Genomic DNA, 23,276 nt, shown 5'->3' with positions numbered 1-23,276 from the left:
CACTGTCCCTGTTTGCTATGTAAAGTATGCCTCATTTCTTTGATCTTGAGTAATAATAATTCTGGGGAGTTATACTGTTTTCATATGCTTCAAAGCTGTGTCAAAGTTTTGCTGCTTAAGGGTACTTCTTTATTCTACTGGCTCTTGGGTACTGAGATGACAGGTCCTCTGTACTAGGTGCAGGCTTTTTCAAGTCATAGCCTTCAGCAAAACATCAAATTACCAAATACAGGGTAACATACTTCTACACAAATGCCTTTCCTGTAGATATATTATACCATATATATTAAATACTTTAGTGTTACACGGTGCATTTTATGTGCAATAGAAAGTGATGGTTTGAGGTAGCCTTAGGGGTACTTTTTTTCCACAAGCAGAAAAAGCTAGTGTATACCGTATCAAGTATGGTTTTTACAGGACTTTCTGCCTGAAGGCCTTTGTAAATAAGTAATGATCAACAGATTGGCTGTGGGTTTTTGAAAAGCATGCCTGTGTCAGTTTGCATGATGGGGGGAAATTTTCAAAGTGGAGCCTGCTTTCATTGCCTGCCGAAGAGGGACTGAGGGAGAGTAGTCATCCCAAGCTCGAGCTGTCTGCTCAGTAGCACATCAGAATTGCTAAACGTGGGTCGAGCAATGAGTGGAGAACTTACCAAGCCTCTGAATCCAGACTTTGTTTTCTTTCTCCTCTGTCTTGCTGCTGAATTTACTTACCCACCCTATGCCCCCACCCTCACCGCTTTCCCATACCCCATATCCTCTCTGCCTTATATGTCAGGAACATAGTGGCAGACTGAATTGTAGCTCAGAGCTCTTAAACCCGAGAAAATGGAATAAAATATCTATTTTCCGTGTAAGCTGTGCAGTGGTCAGATACTCCTCTATGCACAGCAAGTTAGGCTCCATTGCCTATTTTTTTACTACTTTAGTGACTGAAATTGAAATTTCTTGACCACCCCCCCACAGAAGCCCTTGGTTAATATCAGTTAGAAGTATACAGTGTTTCCTCCTAGGTAAAAGCACTGTGATGTCCAAAGCTGATACTTTTAAAATATTTTTCTCCTAAGTTTGAATGAAACGTACTGTGACAGGGCAGATAGGACCCACACTAGCAACAAGGGGGTTGAAGAGAGCCTGTGGGCCCCTGCCTGGCTAACCCTGCAGCCAGTGTCCCACATGGAGAAGTGAGTTAAAAGGAGGAGACCCAGCCCAGGACTGACCAGGAGGGAGAGCAGAGTTGTGCTATTTCATCAGTAAGGGAAGCCTGGTTCCAGCCAAGAGCTTAAGATGGCTTGCTACCTAGATGAGCCATTTTGTGAACAGGACAAGTAGGCCCAGGAAGATGGACAAGAAGGGACTAGCCACATGTAGACAACCCTGGAGCAGAAGAGCATGCTCCGACCGCTGAATCCCCAGCCAACCCAGATTTTTAATTCTCTGTTTCCTTTTGGTTTTGGACCCTTAACACCCTGGACAGTGTAGGACTCCAGTGTACCTTGACCAGACTGTGGCTGTGGTCCTATGAGTGGTTACATCCAACTGTCAGGGACCCACAGCAGGGAAGTCATGTCCTTAAGTCCACAAGCGGGAGGGTGGAGGCACTTAGATCACCCAGTTACATTGCATAAGCCAGGTCTTTTTCAGTTAACAGACTAGACCGTAAGATTCAGTCCTGCTGTACTGGGGATGAATGGTTGGAAGGAGTGAGCATATGGAGTGGGAAGAGTATGCACAAAATTCCATCAGAGAATTTAATCATAGCTCTATAGAGTCACTTCCTGCTCAGCCTTACAGCTAACATAGAATTCTAAGCAATACTGCATTTCTACTGTACAGAGGGCAAACCAGTGGAAGCTCATGCAAGGAAGAGGTTGCTGTGCTTCCCTGTGCCGTGGGCAAAACACCCATGACAACTCTTTCCACTGGAACGCAAAGGATAAGAAGGGATGTGTTGTGAGCATGGCCAGCAGGTGCATGAGCAGAGAGCTTTGGACAGGTCAACTAATTCTTAATTTGAAGTGAACCTAAGCTCAAATATTTTTGAGATTCACCCAGCACTATACAAATCCATATTACCTAATATGATGCAGAACACAAAGACTCTAAAACTCTATTTTTACAATGCAAGAGGCAAACTAAATTACTAGCTGAAGTAAATAGTTGTGAAATTTGCAAATGTCCTGTAGACGTTAGAAATGATTCATATACCGAGATTTATACACCGAGATTCAGGAAACTGAATATTAGGCCAGTATTATGCTAGTGCACATCCAGTGAAAGTCAGTGGAGTCACACTGATATAAAACTGGAGGTATGTGGTGGTGAATCAGGGACAGAATAGCTGTATTATAACACTGGGCATATACACTAGGTAAACATTTAGAGAATACAATGAAAAATACATATTGAGCCAGATTCTAAGCTGCTGTAAATTGGCATAGCCCTCTTGATCTCAGTGGAGCTACACCAGTTTAAAACAAAACAAAAACACCACAAGAACAAACTCTAAAAGGGAAGAGAGCAGGCTTCTTATAGAGACTTACCCTAGACATGGTAAAACCTCCTGTGAGGCTGCCTCACAAAATGAAAAGGAAGAATGAGGGGGAGGAAAAGGAAAGGAAGGAAACAATACATAGCAGAGTAACAGTCACATAAGGCATATCGGGTTTTCCTTTTCATGAGACATTTGCAGAAAGGAAATGTGGAAACATTTGGTTCCCCCAGATCATTAAGAGCCATAAATTCACTTGCTCATCATCTCAGGGTCTCTTTTTTTTGTTGCATGTCACTGATGAATGACATGTTAAATGTGACTAAACCAGTGTACGTGGTAGCCAAGCTGGTCGAAAAGTAGCCCCCCTGGATTCAAGGGTGATCAGTAAACATTTTGAAAAGTCCTGGACCCAAACCAACAAGCCACTTAAACTGTTGACAGGGTCCAAGTCCTCACTTAATGATTTGGTAACTGCTGCTGCATGAGTGGAATGCACTGAGTAGCAAAAAATGTCAACCCAGCTGAGTCAAGCTATTAATGTAAGAACAAATGGCATGTGACAGGGCCCAAGGGGCCTGAAAAGCAAACAAATAGTTTGTCCCTGTCCACTCTGAACTGACATAGGCCTCTAGACAAGTAGCATACTCAGCAAAGGGTCATTATCATTAATGTCCCTGATCACATAAGAATCAGAGGCAATAGGAAGCTGAGTTTTCAGTTGGTTGCCAAGGAGAATTTCATAAGCCTTGAGGATTTTTCTTGATCCAAGATCCAGAAAAATACCCAGCCAAACAGCAAACTTGTTCAGAGACTGTCAAGGTCCAGCAAAGTGACATGGAAAAAGTCAACTTTTCTGCCGGACTTCCAGAAACCCAGCGGGCTTGTTTATCTAATACAAATAAATAGGAAAACAGCCACAGTCTCTTTTAATGATAAAACATATGTTAATCTAGGCATAGCATGGGCAGCGGCTGTACAACATCCCCATCGCCGCTCCCCGCCCTCTCCCCTCCCGCCCACCCGGCTATGGGGACACAGCAAGCTAGGGATGTGATTCCCCTGCTTACATACACATACCTGTATGTGTGCCAGCTCTCATCGGGCTGGTGCACGTATACATAGCCGTGTAGCCACCGTAACACGAGTCGTGGCGGCGGCAGCACGGCTTAGCTGGATGAGTACGGTCTCCATAGGGCGTAGCTGAGCCTCCACTGTTGCTGCCAGGGCTGTAGTGCTATGTATACATGCACCCCCTCGGCGAGAGCCCGAACGAGTATGTGTGGGCGAGCAGGGGAATTGCACCCACAGCTTGCTGTGTAGACGTAACCTCTCACGCGCGCACACGCTGTTCTACCAGTGCTAGTCAGGGTTGACCTGCATTATCCCTGCCATTCCAGCTGAGATGCTTCGTTATTCATGTCTGTACCAAATAAAGCAGTAGTGGGGTTTTATGGAGAAACCTGTCAATTCAAAATGAGTTTACTCGTCTTTACCTCGTGACTTAAGTCAGATATGAATACCAGGTCTGCAGAGGTGAAAGCTTTCTGTGTTAACCAGAATAATGGCTTACATTTGTATAGTACCTTTCATCTTTAAGAATCCCAAAGCACTTTGTAAACTTTGCAAGTACTTTAGTGTATGTACAAGAATCACTTGATATTGCACTAATATGCAAGCCATCTCTGAGGTGCTACTCAGCAGTTGTTTAATAGCATCAACTCCATGCAACCATTTAGGAATCCATTATATTAAGAGGTAGCAACAGTAGTAGTGTAGGTTTTAGGCTGGCTACTGACATTAAAACCTCCATGTTGTCTAGACCTGCTCTTAGCAAAGTTAAATGACAGTGGTTTAAATGGTTGGGAACAGTCTATTCTAGACCTCCAACTTTTGCTACAATTGGGGAACCTGCATTCGTGATGTTTACAAACCATGGGAATAATAAAGTGTCAGATTTTACCCAGAGTTTTCTGAAATCTTGCACAAATTTATCTGAGTTTAGAGAACGGCTTTCAGGAAGAATTAGGAGAGTCTGCCCGCAGAGAAAACAAGCAACTTCTTCTATAATGACAGGTTTCAGAGTAGCAGCAGTGTTAGTCTGTGTTTGCAAAAAGAAAAGGAGTACTAGTGGCACCTTAGAGACTAACCAATTTATTTGAGCATAAGCTTTCGTGAGCTACAGCTCACTTCATCAGATGCATTCAGCGGAAAATACAGTGAGGAGATTTATATACACACAGAACATGAAAAAATGGGTGTTATACACACTGTAAGGAGAGTGATCACTTAAGATGAGCTATTACCAGCAGGAGAGCAGGGGGGAGAAAACCTTTTGTAGTGATAATCAAGGTGGGCCATTTCCAGCAGTTAACAGGAACGTCCGAGGAGCAGTGGGGGGTGGGGGAAATAAACATGGGGAAATAGTTTTACTTTGTGTAATGACACATCCACTCCCAGTCTCTATTCAAGCCTAAGTTAATTGTATCCAGTTTGCAAATTAATTCCAATTCAGCAGTCTCTCATTGGAGTCTGTTTTTGAAGTCTTTTTGTTGTAAAATTGCGACCTTTAGGTCAGAAATCGAGTGACCAGAGAGATTGAAATGTTCTCCGACTGGTATATGAATGTTATAATTCTTGACATCTGATTTGTGTCCATTTATTCTTTTACGTAGAGACTGTCCAGTTTGACCAATGTACATGGCAGAGGGGCATTGCTGGCAGATGATGGCATATATCACATTGGTAGATGTGCAGGTGAACGAACCTCTGATAGTGAGGCTGATGTGATTAGGCCCTATGATGGTGTCCCCTGAATAGATATGTGGACACAGTTGGCAACGGGCTTTGTTGCAAGGATAGGTTCCTGGGTTAGTGGTTCTGTTGTGTGGTGTGTGGTTGCTGGTGAATATTTGCTTCAGGTTGGGGGGCTGTCTGTAGGCAAGGACTGGCCTGTCTCCCAAGATTTGTGAGAGCGATGGGTCGTCCTTCAGGATAGGTTGTAGATCCCTGATGATGCGTTGGAGAGGTTTTAGTTGGGGGCTGAAGGTGTTGGCTAGTGGCGTTCTGTTATTATCTTTGTTGGGCCTGTCCTGTAGAAGATGACATCTGGGTACTCTTCTGGCTCTGTCAATTTGTTTCTTCACGTCAGCAGGTGGGTATTGTAGTTGTAAGAATGCTTGATAGAGATCTTGTAGGTGTTTGTCTCTGTCTGAGGGGTTGGAGCAAATGCGGTTGTATCGTAGAGCTTGGCTGTAGACGATGGATCGTGTGGTGTGGTCTGGGTGAAAGCTGGAGGCATGTAGGTAGGAATAGCAGTCAGTAGGTTTCCGGTATAGGGTGGTGTTTATGTGACCATCGTTTATTAGCACCGTAGTGTCCAGGAAGTGGATCTCTTGTGTGGATTGGTCCAGGCTGAGGTTGATGTTGGGATGGAAATTGTTGAAATCATGGTGGAATTCCTCAAGGGCTTCTTTTCCATGGGTCCAGATGATGAAGATGTCATCAATGTAGCGCAAGTGGAGTAGGGGCATTAGGGGACAAGAGCTGAGGAAGCATTGTTCTAAGTCAGCCATAAAAATGTTGGCATACTGTGGGGCCATGCGGGTACCCATAGCAGTGCCGCTGATTTGAAGGTATACATTGTTCCCAAATGTGAAACAGTTATGGGTGAGGACAAAGTCACAAAGTTCAGCCACCAGGTTTGCCATGACATTATCGGGGATACTGTTCCTGACGGCTTGTAGTCCATCTTTGTGTGGAATGTTGGTGTAGAGGGCTTCTACATCCATAGTGGCCAATTTCCCCCCTCCCCACCCCCCACTGCTCCTCGGACGTTCCTGTTAACTGCTGGAAATGGCCCACCTTGATTATCCCCCCGCCCCCCGCTCTCCTGCTGGTAATAGCTCCTCTTAAGTGATCACTCTCCTTACAGTGTGTCTGATAACACCCATTGTTTCATGTTCTCTGTGTATATAAATCTCCTCACTGTATTTTCCACTGAATGCATCCGATGAAGTGAGCTGTAGCTCACGAAAGCTTATGCTCAAATAAATTGTTAGTCTCTAAGGTGCCACTAGTATTCCTTTTCTTTCTTCTGTAATCTAACCCTGAATACATTAAGGTCAAGGCAAAAGATGTTGGAAGGAAAAGGGTAAAATCTTTAAACCAGGTGAGCAGAAGAGAATATTTTCTCTCACCAATGACTTAGAGAAAAATAAGTCTCTAAAAGTTGTGACTTTTACCTTGAGGTGTGAAACGTATAATTTATTTAGGTGGAAAAGACTACCTCATCATCTTCTTTTTCTTAGCTGCTGGTTTATTTTCCATAGATTGGTTTTGTCAGGTAATTTCCTCCATCCCCAATTCCCCCCCCCCCCCAAATTCTTAAATCCTAGGCATGCAGCTTGATAGAATCTAAATGAGAAATGCTAAAAACTAACTACACACTTTCTGGCCCCCACACTCTCTTCTTTGATTTGCTTATATGCAAGAATGAGAACAAGTGACCATTTCAGAACTCTTCTGTGTGGGAATTTGAGGAGTATACTTTGAGCAGCTCTTGACATACCCAAGGTGTTCCAATTGGAAAATATGTTTACTCAGCAGATTCCTAAAAGAAGATAATCTGCGTTTACACCAGGTTCCTTAGTAGTCATGATAAATTAACCCTTTGGAAAGGCTTCTTAAAGTAGAATATTGTGACATTAGGCAACAGAGATGCTATCAATATTTTATATGGAGGTGGAGGAAATTCTTACTAGCTCCCAGAAGTAAACCTCAGCCAGAACATATATTACATGATCAACTACTTGTCCAAAGGCGATCACAAGACATTGGCTACCACTGGCTGTATTAGTTAAGTTCTGGCCATAGTAGTTTCAGGAGGATAGTGCAAGAAGAGTGGGACTTTAGACTCCATTAGCAAAGATTTTGAGTATGACAAGAAAGAGATTCATTGAAAATATAGGTTTTCTTTCTGTTACTGTGCCATTTTTTCCCTATAAAGCTTCTTTCATCTGTGCAGTAAATCTGTAGAAATTTCATTGCTGATTAGCTGACCTTTACTTTCACAAGTTAAAGAGTGTCATTAGTGTAACACACACATTGGCAACAAATTCTCATTACAACTTAATGCCATCCACACAGACTGCAGAGGGTCATAGGGAATGGCTAATGGTAGCCGACAAATGTTGGGTGTATTAGTCACAAAACATTTGCTGAATTCCACCAGAGCGGCGTGACAACCTTCACAGCTAGTCCCAGCGAGCTGCAGAAGTCAGTGGAGTTTGCCTGTGACAAGCCGTCACTCTATCTTGGTAGAGCTTTATAGCACCAGTCAAAGCAGTCAGGGAAGATTGAAGTGACAGAGGCCCACTGAGTAAATAGTGAAACATGCAGCACATCATGAAATATTCAACCTGGGTGTAAAAGCTCTAAATGCTTTTTCAATTATTAGCACCTGCACTGGCTGCATACATCTAACACTAACAGCATGTTAATTGCCACCATTTGTTAGGGTGGTTGTAAAAGATATTTGAAAGGCAAAAGACATTTTGCAGTGCATCTTTAGTTGGCATCTTATCCTTCGCAAACCCTTCCCTTCCCCCTTTAAAAGAAGAAAAGGACATTCATGTATAAAGACTGAAAACCACTGGCAAAGGGCACAAAGTGATTTCCAAACCTTTCAGTCTGTAGGGGGGACTGCCATTCATGTCATCTTACCAAAATACACGCCATCGGGTACCCAGGGAAAGGTATATTTCCAGACTTAAGCATGCCTACTGAGGCTAAAAGGTCTACTGCTGTTGGGGGAGTTTTGCCATTGATTCAGTATGGGTAGGATTGTTCTGTAGGTGAGAACAAAAAGGAGCTTCATTCATAGGCAAAGATTTACACAGCACAGCTTCACTCTCAAGCGCTGTGATGGCCACCATAGGGTGTATATTGCCCTTATTCCCTCTGCTTGGCTGCTGTGGGAGATCCAGCATGGATCCATGGGAGTATATAGCCCTGATATAAAGAAGCATATGACAGATAGCAAGAGGTTTGACATGAAGGTGAGGAAATCCAAGGAAATACTAATGTTAATTAAAGAGACAGCAATTTTCAGCCTTCTTTTTCTTTTTTAAAATTATTTTTATTCCATTTCCACATTTGTTCCAAAGTTGAAAACACCAACTGAATATGTTTAGAGTGGTTATAAATGTCTGCAACGATAACAGTGCTCTTTAAAATATAATGCTGGCTCCCTCGCAGCAGGTTTGCTGGAAAAGGGATTTGTGGTTTTGCTTTAGGCTGTTGTCTTCAAGGCAGGCTTTTTTGGTTTGCTGCTGTAGCATGGCATTTAGTGTCATTCCCAAGTTTAATTGATGATAAGTGGCATTATATGCTCCGCAAAACCTTGAAAAGACTGTGTTTATTCTTCATTTTAAGTCATGCACACATAATTTTTGCCATAAGAACTACAGAAGCTATTTATAAACTGGAGAATATAGATGTGAGAAACTTGACTTGGTTGCTTTTCTAACACGTGTACTGTAGGTGCCTGTATTCTCCTTGCAGGACTGATCAAATCTCTTTGGTCATTGCCGGCATTAAAAGGCCAAATTCTTTGGACATCCAGTTTAAAACAGACCCTTTTAAATTGATAGATGATTTTCTCCCCCAGGTAATGGGAATTTGTTAGTGCCTTTGTAAGCTGCTGACTTCACAGACTTGGACAGCGCAATGGCCACAGCACTAATGCAAGGTTCTCCACACTAATCCTATTTTGTGACTCCAAGCTTACCTTGTCACAGTCATGTTTAAGGGTGACAGGATGGAAGTCTCCAAGAACACTCAACATTTGACTTAGTAGCTAAGAACAACGATTGCACTGTTTTTGTAATGTGGATTGTAATGGGAATTGGGTATTCAAACCCCACAAGTAGTGTTGAAAATCTCAGCTTCTGTGAGTCTGTCTGTAAAATGTCTTAATTAATTAATATTTGTAAAGCAGGATGAGATCCCCAGCTTAAAGGAGCTGTATACATCCAAAGTAATAGTAGTAGTATTTTATTAATACACTATTTCAGAAAGTTGTCATGGTCCAAAGAAAAATTAGTCCATATATCTAAATAGTTGGAACCCTATTCTGTCCTTAAATGCATGTGATCATGTACAAGGGCAGAGTTCGACCTGAGTTCTAAACAATTCTTGAACTACTATATAAATCTTCAGAGAATGCTTTATTTAGGACAAAGAGACAAATTATAAGAGACAGGAAAATGGCAGTACACACAGTTCGATACAGATTTCCAAATAGTAGGTATATCGGAAGCCATTGTTGTTAGAGTTTACCAAGGTAACTTTTACTTTCTGCCAATTTCTGTTCTCTGATGATCACATACAAGTCCCATGAGAGTTGTACAATGGTATTGGCTGGCATATGTTAGCCATTTGTTAATAAATGGTAATATTAGACTTTAAGACAATTACTCTCCATTTATTATATCCTGTCATTATTTTTCCTATTGGGCCTCTCATTATCAGAGCTTGAAAAGGTTAAATTAGAGAAACAAAGTACTGAGCATGGTGTAAATAAGTGCATTTGTAGTTACAGAATTATAAACTGACCAAAAGCTTCATTAACAGAGTTAAGGTTGACCAGAATTGCCTTATACCTCTCAGAATGTTGAATGTACTTGTACTTAAACCAGTGAAAACCAGAAAACAGCAAGTTAAGATGCACACCAGCCCCACCCCACAACCCTAACTCTGCCCCATGGAGCTGGCAAGGTCTACAGGAGATATACTGTAAGTATGTTTCAGCCAGGACAGCCCTAAAATAAAGCAGACATGAGGAATGGCTGAGTAAATGGGCCATTTTATATGACAGGTTGTGGGCCACAGAATCATATTCATTCACTTGTCTGCATGAGTTCCAATTGCCCTTCACTGTGTTACGGGTAGCAGTATTGACCTGGTGAAAGGATTACTAGGAGCTGGTCACTACAGCTCACATCACCAGATGAGGAGAGGTGCAAGTGCACCCAGAAGTCATGGACCCCTTGTGGCTGGGCTGAGCTATATGAGTTGTGCACATGAAGGAGCATGGCGGTCTGTTCTTGACGTGGGGATCTGTAGCAGTCTGATAGCAATCATGATAGTGCGCTGGACATCAGAGGAAGTGCAGCTGATGTTCCTGAGACAATCCTTAGGACAAGGGCCATAAAGTGGTAATCTAGCAGCTCTGGATTGATTTGTACATAGTAGGTGAAGTGGTTGAATACAGGCCAGGTATAGCCAGGTGAAGTATGCCCTAAATGCAATTTTTGCCATAGAACACAGTGTGACAGGTTCTCCTATTGTACTCACATGCTGTGTCCCTGCACTATCTCATATCATCGGGAAGGATAGAATGCTACAGTGTTTGTCACGGGCGGGCTGGGATATCATTCAAAGAGAGGAGAGTTAAGGTTGCGGGATGACGCTGGTATATACTTTAACTCTATATATCCTGGTTTTAAGAGGTCTGAGAATAGGTGCATTTGATGTTCTGAAAGCAGGAACTGGTGGTCAACCTCAGTTCTGCAGTAACCAAGTTTTTGGGTTACGAATTTCCCTTGTTTTTTGAGGAGGTGGTTGTAGTCAAGGGGCACCTATGGAGGGGCATGTGGAGGCTTCCTGGGAACACCTCACTGACACTCAACTACTAGCTTTGCCTTTCTCCTAACTCCTCCAGGACCTCAGTGTGGGAGGGAGGCTCCATACTCCATTTCAGGGGCTAGGGTAGGGGAAGGAGCTCTGCACAACCTTCCACATCATGAGAGATTTGCAAAGGAATTAAGTGGTTCATTTGTCTCCATGGGTTGTTCTCAAATGAATCAGAACACCCCGTGAAGATTAATTCAACCTGACACAATCAGTCTGAGAGTTGTGAACTGACCCATTCATCTCAATGGGTGTTCTTCCCCCTGTTGTGGATTACTAGTTTTCAAGACAATCTCACTATGCACATGGCTTTTAGAGCAATTTGAGTATTAAAAGCAGCTCCTTGTTTGGGGAGAGGGCTGTATCTGATTACAAGGAAGGGGTCCTTCACCATGGCTAGGGCTCCCTAAGTGCTACAGTAATACGAACAATAAATAATGGTGTAACACCCAATCAGAGAGCAAAAACAAAACCACATGCCTTAATTGCCCAGTTAGACACCACAAATAGCAAAAGACCTACTCGAAATCAACAGCTTATTTGCTGAAATATATTTACATAAGGTTTTAATCAAACAATTATCAATAACAGATAAATCCATTAAAATCCAAGTCTGTTCACACATAATTCACAAACAGAAAAAGGGGCTACATTCCTCAATTAAAGTGTTTACCATGAGTAATTCATTAAGCTCTAGTTGTAAGTTTCTATCACCAACTCACATGGATGCTCTTGTATGAGGCAAGGCCCTAGCTCAGCAAAGCACTTAAGTAAGCACTGAACTGAAAGCACCTGCTTAAGTGGTTTACTGAATCAAGGCTGAAAACAGTTAAACCACAGAACAAACTTTTATCATACAGTCGCCTGATTTTATTAAAGGATTCCTCCCGACTTTGGGCATTGCTGCGAATGAGGCAGGGACAGTCCTACAAATGTTGAATAAAAGCTGAAGAGGGCTATCTAGCCCGAGACCTGAAAGCAAATAAGAAAAATTAATTGGAAAATAAAATGGAGTAATTTTTAGCAACCATTTTACTATTGTTTCTTAGTGAGTATGAAGGGAAATTTATACATCACATCATTAATGTACCTAATTATTTGAAAGAAACCACATTAAGTGGGGGCTAGAAGGAGATTGGATTAGTGACTTCTGCTTTCAGGTCAGTGATGTGCTAGAAAGGGCTCATGGGGAATCACTTGTTAAAATTCCACAACGAATGTGAAGAAAGGCTTGGGAGATTTCCTAACCGATGATAACGTCTTTCCCACTAATGGACACTGTTAAACCCTCTGCAATAGAGATGACTTATCATTGGAATTCTTAAAAATACCTCTGAAGACCCAATGCTTTGCCTTTGCAAAGGACCCAGTGGAACCAAATGTCAGGTATTAAAAAATTCTTTGCCAAGCAGGGTGCTCCCTGGGCTGGTATTCACCCCACTCACCCTCTTACCAATTGCACAAGTGCTGGGGCTTTCAATTTCCATCTACAAAATCTCAGGATTGTTTTGCTCCTCTTGGACAAAATGCAGATTACAAAGCCCGGAATGAGGTGCAAGATGGCTGTGGACAAAGCACCATCAATTGAAGGCCTCTAGCTGTGGTACAAACTTCCAGAAGAGATTAGATGAATCCACAGTCTGACCACCTTTAGGAAATTCTGCACAACATTCCTACTTGATACAGCTTTTACGCCATAATAAGAATGGCACTCTCAGGATCAACCACCCTTTTCTAACCCCACATTCTCCTCTCTCTCCTATCCCAAAAGTGAGACCCTACCCGAAGCAGAGCTTTCTATAACCTGAAAGGGAGCAGAGCCAGTATCCATAAAGATCAGTAGGGACATCCCTGCTGCCAATCTGATTAACATGGAAAGCACTCCTCAGATATTACGGTGCTGAGTACAAAACTATACACGTGATTAATGTTTTTTCAGGAGAGGTTCACTAACTACATGTATATTTGTCACATGTTAAACTACTTCCCTCCTTGGGAGAGAGCATGGAAGTACTTTGTTTTAAATGGGGTAACCAAATGAGTAGATTCTCCAGTCCCGCTCACACACTCTGGGTTTGAGCCTGTGAAGTGAATAGGAATATTGCAATGGACTTCAGTGGGAGCATGATCAGGCACTGTAAGCATTATGTGTTATCCCTGTTATGTTGGACTGATAGCTGCCAAAGTGGGCAAGTTTTATAGAAGCCATCTTCAGGCACCTATTTGTGAGCATGTTTAGCATAGTATCACATTATGCTGATTGTGCAATTCAGGGAGAGTTAACCTGTGCATATACAGAGGCAGAATTTTGCCAGTATAGACTATTCTAGAGGCAGAGCCTTACCGTTGGTTCAAAGAAATTAAAAACCGGGTTAAATTTTCAAATATGGACTCCTATGTAGAAGCTGCCAAATAATAATAATGTGTGTGTATCCGTGTCCTGCACAAAACACGCAGTCATGTGCATGGAACAATATTTCTGAGCACATTTAGCTCATTTCCTTGGCATGTCAGTGCAGGCTTTGTGTGTGCAACAAATATGCAGGCCCCCCCTTTTTTTTTCCCCAAGGGCACAGCTTGGACAACTACATTTGAATATCAGGCCTTTGAGTAGGTGTCTTTTTTCACATTACAAATTTATTCCTCTGTGAAATGAAAACTCATTCCTGGAGCTTCATGACAGAAAGTTCTGTGCAAAATTGTGTGGAACGTGGGGGCTTTGTCAGACAAAACTCTGTCCCCTGTTTGGTTTTATGTTCAGTTCCCCCTGCATCTTGTAGTGGCTATACTGATTCTAATGATGCCATATCATGCTATGACTAAGACTTCTTTTATTTAGCATCTTGTTGTGTCTTTGCTAGCTCACTTACCCTCTTCCCTCAATAATTGTTTTTCAGCAAATAAATTAATGAAGTGTGTGTTTGTGTATATTTGAGTATGCAAGTGCATACACAATTATATTTGTCGGAGGGCAGTTAATTAAAATGTCTCTTATTTGTGTCTCCTTTGAGAAGCCCTGGGTTTTAAAATCCTGCTGCAGAAACACTTAGAAGGTTACCACAGATACAGTTGTCACAGAAAATGGACACTGTTGTTTAGTATTAAAGTCATGTATTCCAGATGTGGGCATTTGTTAGTCAGTCTACTCTAAAATGACATACTGCTGAATCTTTAAAGGGCTTCAGTTTGGGAAAGCAAAATATGATTGGGCAAATTGCTAAAATATTTAAAGTGCAGCCTGTTAAAGCTTTTACTGTGAAGAGCATCACGTCAGAAGTTGTATGTGGTAAAAGCAAGTAATTGGCTTTCCATACTTCTGCCAGTCAGTCAGCATGGGGCTCTATTCCGATCCCTTCTATTTCATTGCAGATGCTAATAGCAACTCTTTTGATATTATTTTTTGGAGGGATGGGAACGGGAAGAAAGAATATTTATGGACATGAATGTGACAGACCTTTTTAAAATCAACTGAAAAGCTTATTGAAAATCTTCCAGGTCCCAACCCAACATTTAAAAACTTTTTTCTTATATTATTAGCTTTTTTTCCCTAAGGCAGGTGTGTTGAAAACATCTGTTTAAATGTAAATAAATTTCATTTTTGACTTTTATCCCTGTTTGGATATAGCTCTTGGGATATTTTCCCATCCATAATTCATAACGTTTTCCATTTACATTATCTGTGACTTGTTTTTTTTCCCCCCCAGGCATGACCCCTTGTTAATTCCCGGCAATGAGCAGATTGACAACATGGATGCCAGTGTGAAAAAATATGACTCCACGGGGATGTTTCATTGGTGTCCAGGAAAGGACATTGAAAAGGTCATTTTGGTGGGTGCCTTAAAAGAATGTCCAACAAAGTTCTATCCAACGAGAGCCCATTTAGACAAAAGGAATGTCAGATGTTTAATGGGTTACCATAGTTATCTATATCGTTTTAAAAACCATTGTACTGAAATCAGAAATGCAATATGGATGGATTTTGAGCCATCATTCTGGCAAACCCTGGTGGGTATACAAGCCTATAACACTTCACTGAAAATTGGCCCCAAATCCTGAGACTACACTTTCATATGGGTTAATGGGACTACTCAGAAGCTTAAAATTATACATGTACTTCAGATCTTTGTAGGATCAGAGCTATGGTGAACATTCACCATGTACCATTCATCTCTTTGAAACAAGGTGCTAATGCTTTATTCCTTATTAGTCAATGAGACTTTTGCCCTATTTAAATTTATTCCTTGGTTCTCAACATGTTAAAGCACTCAAACAAGCTTGAGTAAATGGTACTGCTATTCTACCCATCTACCGTAGTGATTTGGGTCTAGTGTGTATTCATTTCATTTGTTAAAGTGGGAGGGCCATCAAACTGACTCAAGTAATTAGAAGGCCTATCACAATCTGTTACATTCAGTGAAAGTTTGTGCTGTTTGTGTTCATGTACTCATACCTAAGAGTAACAAGTAACTCACTCCAGATCTCAAACACAAAACTGATGATCTATGAAATGAGCTCCCTGGTGGATCTTCACTTTGTCGCAGTTTATAAAGCTTTTCTTGAGATCGCTGTCTTCGTTTTCCCTATGCTATTGCGTGGTGTAACCAATAATGGTGACAGCCCTGGTTTATTCTAACGATCGGGGCGTAAAAGGTTGTTTCCCATGCTCCTCTGGGGCTATAATAACCGTGACATTGTTTGGAACTGCAATCTTGGCATTTAAACAATCAATAAACTAGTCAATTCCAGTGACTAAATTGTTAGCCAGAGTTTGGTCTGAACATTTAAAATTAATATTCGTTCCAGGGTGTTCAGTAGGCCATGAGGGGCCAACCTTACTGTCCATTACTTCATAACAGAGAGGGATCACTATACATTGCTTTATAACAGAGGGAGACAGAGATCAGCTGTAATATTTTAAATATTTTTTAACAGGTCAATCAGGAATGACCTTAACATGTTCTTCTACTGTGAAAAGTGTTTCTATAAAATGGCATTGTGGGGTTTCCTCATTTATTATCTCTTCTTGACGCCATATCAATTTTTCTCCGCTTGCAAATAAATAGATGTGGGGTTTTTTCCTCTTAACTGTCTGCTTGGTAAACTCAACCTGGGATCTACAAGTTTGGCTGAGTTATTTCTTGTTCTGTGCATCATCACCAGTGGTAAAGATCCTGCAAGCAAAAGGCTGCCCTCACTTACACCTGCCACAAATTATGTCTGTACGCACATCAGTGCAATCTTACTGCATGAGTGCAAGTGAGGGCATAATCTGAAGATGATGGGGTTGTTTAGAGTGTCCTATAATTGGAAGTTGTTTAAACAATTGTGCTGATGATGCCTGAACCAGAAAAGAACTCACTTCTCTGCCCCAGAGCTGTGTTGGCTGTGCAGGGCTGACAGAAGTATAAGGCCGTGTGTCCCTCAAGAAAGCAGACAGGACTTTGAACCTACATAGGGATTAGGTTTGTCAAGTGGAAAGGTGCCATTTCAGACAAGAACCATGGTTTGGGTTCAGTCTTGTAAGGGCCTGATTCAGCAAAGCACTTAAGCACATGCATGGGACTACTCATGTGCTTCAAGTTAAGTACATGCTTAAATGTTTTGCAGTATCAAAGCCAAGGTGCTCAGCATCTTGCAGGATCGAGTCCTTCAATATCTTTAGTGTGAAAGCTTCATTCTGCTCTCAGTTACATGAAAATTAATGGAGTTGCAGCAGTGCAGCTGAAAGCAGAATATGGGGTTTTTTTTAAACTGACGAGAAACCTTTTGGCCAAAACTGCTCCATAGGGAGTTCCTCTGCAGCATATTCAACATTTGCATTCCATGTAGTCTGTGAAAAGAATAAACAGCAGAGAGCCACAGCTTAGTGAAAACCTTTACTCTGTAGGTTAACAAAAATAAAAAATTACTATGTGCTGGCTTCAATAAATGTGCTACTTTGAATATAAGAAGAACCAAACTGAGTCAGATTCATGGTATATCTAGTCCATCCTATCTTCCGACAGTGGAGAGTATCGGAGGCTTCAGAGGGAAAAAACAGAACACACCAGAACAGTTTATTGAGTGATCCATCCCCTGCTGTCCAGTCCCAGCTTCTGACAGTCAGAGGTTTAAGGACACCCAGAGCATGGGGTTGCATCCCTGACCATCTTGGCTAATAACCATTGATGGGCCAATACTCCATTAAATGTTTTATTCATCGATTCTTCACCCTGTTCTCTGTTTTATTCATTGATTCTTCACAACCCGTAGCTAAGTTTTGTTGAATATCCACCTCACTGGGATCATAATTTTGATGCACATAGGATGATTTCCATTAGTGGAATGCAACAGCACCAAGACTAGATCCAGATGTAAAAGTCATCATCAACTAATGACTTTACTTAATGTTCATCTCAGTGTATGAGCTGCCTTCAAGACTGACTGGGATTACAGCACAAATTTAACCACTGTCATTGAGATAAGCAGATAATTCTGAACACCCTTTAGATGTGCTTCTTTAGATTCTTCCTTTCATCCCCTCAGTTGCTCTTGTCAATGAAAAGTCACCATTAGTCAAGTTCTTGCATCGTGGCTATTTCTAACTTCCAGAAGAACCCTCTGGGGCTTTTGGTATCCGGTAGTTTAGGTAAATCCGGTATCCGGTTTTGGTAAACTAAAACAGCACAGAGATTTCTCCAATTTACACTAAGGATGGTGCTGGTGGCAGCTTGTCCAAGGACATAGGCGAGGTCTTTGAGTCCTCCCCTGAGCTGCACCAAGCACGGCTCAGTCACAGGCTCAGATCCTGGACTACAGTCTTAAAACATTTACACACACACAAAAAATCTATAAATCTACAAGAACAGCTCAAAACATTTGTGGCCTGAGTCTCATTTACACGAAGGCTCCTTACATTGCTGGGTAAAAGGATGTGTAAAAGGCTGAAAATTCCATTAGCTCAGACCCACCAACACTGCTGTGAAATGGCAGTGAGCTGGAAAAGCATTCTGGGTTTTGACATTCTCATTTTGCTATAGAAGCTTTAGAACCAGTCCTGGCAGTCCAAGAAAAACACTTTGGACCAGAGAATATTTTACTTATGCCAGCTATAAGCTTTGGAAGCAAACCGAAAACTCTGGGTGTGGACATATAGAATCCTTTTCTATATGCTTTTGTAGCCAGAGTTGTTGGAAGTGTTTCCCCACATCTAGGGGCATCTGATCCTGCTCTCACACCAGTGTCCGTCAGGAGTTACTGCATTAGAGTCAGAGTGATGTAAGTATAACCAATGAGAGAGGAGACTCAGACCTTTAGCCTCCAGGCCTTATTGTGTTTGAGTTGTGGTTTGTTTCCCACACTCCCTCCATTTATACCCTCATTCTACAGTTGTGGACACATTATCCCGAACATAGTAACTTTATTCTTTTTCAGGTAGACCACTTTTTGCTTCTTAACCGGTTGTATTTTACAATTCACAACTATTCTTTTTACTCCTCGTACTAGAACATAAAGCTTTGCTGTGCTAGAGCAGTGCACATTTGAATACCAAAGTTAAGCCATCCGTATCCCGAACAGGTCCCTTCGCACCAAAATGAGAGTGGCAGAAAGATACATTCTTCCATGCTTCTCATTAGGTTAGAACCTCCCTCATCTCCCCCTCCCCCCGTCTGCCTTTTCTCTTAGTTTTTAATCACTAGTTCACCATACAGTGTAGTGCCCTGAACTCTTTGAAATAAATCCATCATCAAATGCATGATGGGGGAAATTCAGCCCTCAGTTAAATCCAGAGTAAATCCTGAGTGACTCCAAGCAGTAGAGTGCTACAGGTTTATACCAACATATTTGCCCAGAATTTGATCATATATGTCTGCATTATACTGTCTGGGCTTGTCTACCCTTAAAATGCTACAGCAGCATAGCTGTAGTGTAAGCACTGTCTGTGCCAATTGGAGAGGTTCTCTCGTTGGCGTAGGTAATCCACTTCTGTGAGCGGCAGTAGCTAGCTTGATGGAAGAATTCTTCCATTGACCTAGCGCTTTTTACATGGGGACTTAGGTCAGCTTAACTATGCCACTCAGGGATGTGGCATAGTTTACATTGGCATAGTACATCTTTGACCGGTGTAGTTAAACCGACCGAATTTTCAAGTGTAGACCAGGCCTCTGCCTGTGAACTGCAAGCTTCTGGTGGCAAGGACCATGTCTCCCTCTGTCTATACAGCACTGACCACACTCCATGCAAAATAAATAATAAATATAATAATGAATTACTAATGTCATCCTGCTTCACTGTGCGTGAATGATATTTACAGGAAAGTACTTTTTTTTTTTTGGTTTCGAATTCAGTTTATGATTTATGCTTCTTTTTGCTTTATCTCCCCCTTCCCTTATTGTTTTTCTTCCAGACCCGGAGTGAAGCAGCGATGACAGTTTTAAGTGGTCATGTGGTCGTTTGCATATTTGGGGATGCTAAGTCTGCATTGATTGGAGTAAGAAATCTAGTGATGCCATTACGAGCCAGCAACTTTCACTACCATGAACTCAAGCACATTGTGTTTGTGGGTTCACTTGAATATCTGAAAAGGGAATGGGAGACGCTGCATAACTTCCCCAAGGTTTCAATCTTGCCTGTAAGTCCAAAGTCAAAATATTCATACTTTTTTTTTTTTTTTTTTTTTTTTTTTTTACTGAAAGTCACCAACTGGACAGATTCATATTGACTTTAATCATAGGCTTTTACTTTTGTCTGTTTATAGGCCTCAGGACTTAGCCCTTCCCCTTTACTATATCTATGAAAACTGAGCCCTGAGAGACCTTATTAGAAGAAATTTGCAGCAGTGTTCAGTCCCTTGTCAAGGATGAATTTCAGCTGCTATCAAATGTATTAGCTGCGTTATCTATTGAACATTCACTCTAGTGCCCTGCGTGTAGCCTGTTCTGATGTTGTGATTTTTCTGACAGAATGACAGTACTTACTTATGACATTATTTATGCCTGAAAAACCTTTGAAAACAATTTTTATTATTTGTCTATCTATAACTGTAAAGGCTTGATACATGCTGGCCTGCTAGCTCTTTTGTATATAAGAGAATGATCATAGCATTTTCATTAAGAGCCCTTCCTTTTAAAAGGGTTCACAGTTTGGTTGTAAGCATTTACTAAACACAATGGGTGAAATCCTGGTCCCTTTAATAATAATAGCAAAACAGCCATTGACTTCAGTGGTGTCAAGATTTCATCCTCTGAGTCCAAAATTCAAAGGGCCTGATTCTCCACACACTCATATCATCATTCACACTTGTGCAGTGAGTGCAGAATGCTACCTCCAGTGTAAGTGAATGATTGATTCCAGTTTGGTATGGCTTTATACCCATGGGTGTAAATTACTTCACAAAGTACAAGCAGTGGAGGCTCAGGCCCTTGGTCAGATAGCAAAAGTGATGCTCTGTGCTTTACAAAAGTTCAGTAAAGCAAGCTTGGCTGTTCTGTTGTTTCAGCTTTTGGAATTCTTTAATCCTTACTTACCAGAATAGAAAAGTAGAATAGAAGTTTAGCATTTCTTAGCATTTTTTTTTAACTAACAAAAATGCAAAGCCCAGAAACTCACAGAGACCAGTGATAAATTTAGCCTAATGTGTGTAGGGATAACAGCATTTATTGAATGGAAGGGCAGCTTTGTCCAATATATGCTGCAGTTCGTGATCACTCCAAAGCTAAGATTTGTTGTTAATCTTTGTTTCTGTTCTGCAATTGCTGTACAGCGACATGGCATAGTTCTGTATTTAGTGCCTCACAAATGGCTTCAAGATCAAATTTTTCCTGTGAAAGATTTTTTTGCCAGCCCTGCAAATTCAGCCTGACATCTGAAAGTCAAGCCTCTTACCAGTAATAAAGATTCAGCAATCAGAACTTAGATGATAATATTCTTGATGATGTGTGAGAGAGCAGAATCCAGCTGTTGCTAAAGACCTATCCAATATGAAATGTTATTTTTGTTAATAAAATAAGGAGATATTGTAAGGTTTTGATCCTTAGATCAAAAGGCTCAAATTTGACTCCCTTGCACATATGCTTTGATTCAGTTTTAAATTACGTGATTATACACTACTTTTTTTCTATGGGTCCACTGCCTCATTTAGTATGAAGGATGGACACACCTTGGGCAGAATTAACGTTGCATGAAAACTTTAAATCTGGCATTTCCTAACTTTTGAGTGCCTGACTTTGCAACCTAAATAACGTTCTTTCAATGTACGTGTGGGAGGGGAAGTATGTGGTATGAATAAAGGACTGCAGCATTAGGCCCGTGTTCTTGTGTGAAAGCTCAGATAGTTGGCTTTGTGCCTGAAACTAGTATAGACACAAATATTGATTTGGTTTTACTTTACAAGCTACCTGGAGTTGTGCACTGGGCTGTGCCTTGGGCTCTGCAAACTAGGGCACCATGCTTTCCACCAGGCTTAAAATTCAGTCATCTTGGTTCTCTTAGAAGACGCTGTGGCTATAATCTGCAGCAGGTTGCTGCTGATCAGCCTGCCTTGGAGAACCACCTCCCTTTGGGGGATGTTGGTGAGGGATTTGGGAGGAGATTTTCAAGGGCACAAACAGGAGTTGGGTTCCTAAGTCCTATTGATTTTGAATGGAGTTGGGGCTCCTAACTGCCCTTTGTTCCATTCAAAATCTTCTTTTTGAAAATGCTTCATTTTCAGCAGCTATCATTCTTCCTGATTGTTCGCCGTGAATGAACATGAGGTGAGGGGTTGGGGTCTTGTCACTCAGTGTTTAAGGAAGTTGGGGCTGGGCTCTGGATACCCAGGGACACAACTCAGACAAAGGGAATATTTAGTGTCTCCATCAGCATTAGGGTCTGTGAGTACCAATCTGTGGAAGCTGACTGACTGAGCTGTCTCTGGCACACATATAAACCCACTATTTATTGCACAGGGTTCTGAGTACTGCCCCTGGTACCTAGACATAATATATTTTGCCTTAAATAGTCCATATCTTAAGTTTCAGAGTAAATATTGTCTTGTGTATAATATGTAGCAGGTTAAGTGTTGTATCTTGGTTGCCTTAGTTATGAAAAAAAAAAACCCACTAACTACCACAACATTTCATTTTAAATACTGCATTCTCTGAAGGTAATTGTAGCTCCAGGAAATATTATATGAATTGTGCCCATTTACTTAACATCCTGTTTCTGTTTCAAAGGGTTTAATCACATAAGTTTAAATATCAGTGTGTTTTGTTGGTAGAGGCACCAAAAACATATACTGGAAAGGATTAACCTTTCTTGTGTATTGCTCCAGGTAGTAAGCATTTTAGAAAAATAGCTTCATCTTGATTGCAGTTAGAATGTGTAGGACACACAAGGCTTTCCTGTTTAAATTGTTATTTTTTTGCCCAAGACCTGGATGACCTGGTAGTAGATAAACAGACATTTAGAACACACCCCTTGTTATGTTCGGAAAGCCAGAGGTTGCCACATGACAGTGACTTAAATCAAGACAATTTCAAGTCACAGATGAGATGCAGAATGCTGGCATTATTCCTATTTCTTGTTTGTTAGTAATAGCTTGACTGAGTATTGAGACTGAACCTAAAATGCTGCCATCAGCACCAACTACCCTTTAGATTAGCACACATCTCCTATTCCCTGGCACATAGTTAGACCAGCTTAATGTCAGAGCATAAAAAAGATACTTGTTAAATAATTTCCCAAAGCTCCTTCTCAATCTTTAATTTGTTTTTCTTTTTTCCCCTCTCTCTCTCCCCCACCCTCTTTTTTTTTTTTCACGATGCCGAAGGGTACGCCATTAAGTCGGGCTGATTTAAGGGCTGTCAACATCAACCTCTGCGACATGTGCGTTATCCTGTCAGCCAATCAGAATAATATTGATGATGCTTCGCTGCAGGACAAGGAATGCATCTTGGCGTCACTCAACATCAAATCTATGCAGTTTGATGACAGCATTGGGGTCTTGCAGGCTAATTCCCAAGGTAAGGACTGCCCTATAATACTTCTCTGCCATGCCTACAGGGGACAGGACCTGGCAGGAAGAATATCCCTCACTCAGTAATTCAAAGAACCTTACATCAGCTTGCTTGACA

The 23,276-nt window shown here is 41.4% G+C and overlaps 1 protein-coding gene across 41 annotated transcripts in view; it reads left to right on the top strand.

Moving 5' to 3' along the window:
• KCNMA1 (potassium calcium-activated channel subfamily M alpha 1) overlaps positions 1-23,276 on the top strand; it is an 835,052-nt gene that overhangs the window by 742,087 nt on the left and 69,689 nt on the right. For all 41 annotated transcript variants that reach the window (XM_043551031.1, XM_043551030.1, XM_043551023.1 and 38 more), the window contains 3 exons: positions 14,889-15,012; positions 19,571-19,795; positions 22,973-23,165. In XM_043551031.1, the coding sequence (XP_043406966.1) occupies positions 14,889-15,012; positions 19,571-19,795; positions 22,973-23,165 (542 nt within the window). The remainder of the gene's footprint in view (positions 1-14,888; positions 15,013-19,570; positions 19,796-22,972; positions 23,166-23,276) is intronic.

This window comes from Chelonia mydas, chromosome 7, assembly GCF_015237465.2.
Source record: "Chelonia mydas isolate rCheMyd1 chromosome 7, rCheMyd1.pri.v2, whole genome shotgun sequence".
Taxonomy (NCBI): Eukaryota; Metazoa; Chordata; order Testudines; family Cheloniidae; genus Chelonia; species Chelonia mydas.
This window is presented reverse-complemented; position numbering and strand designations above follow the sequence as displayed.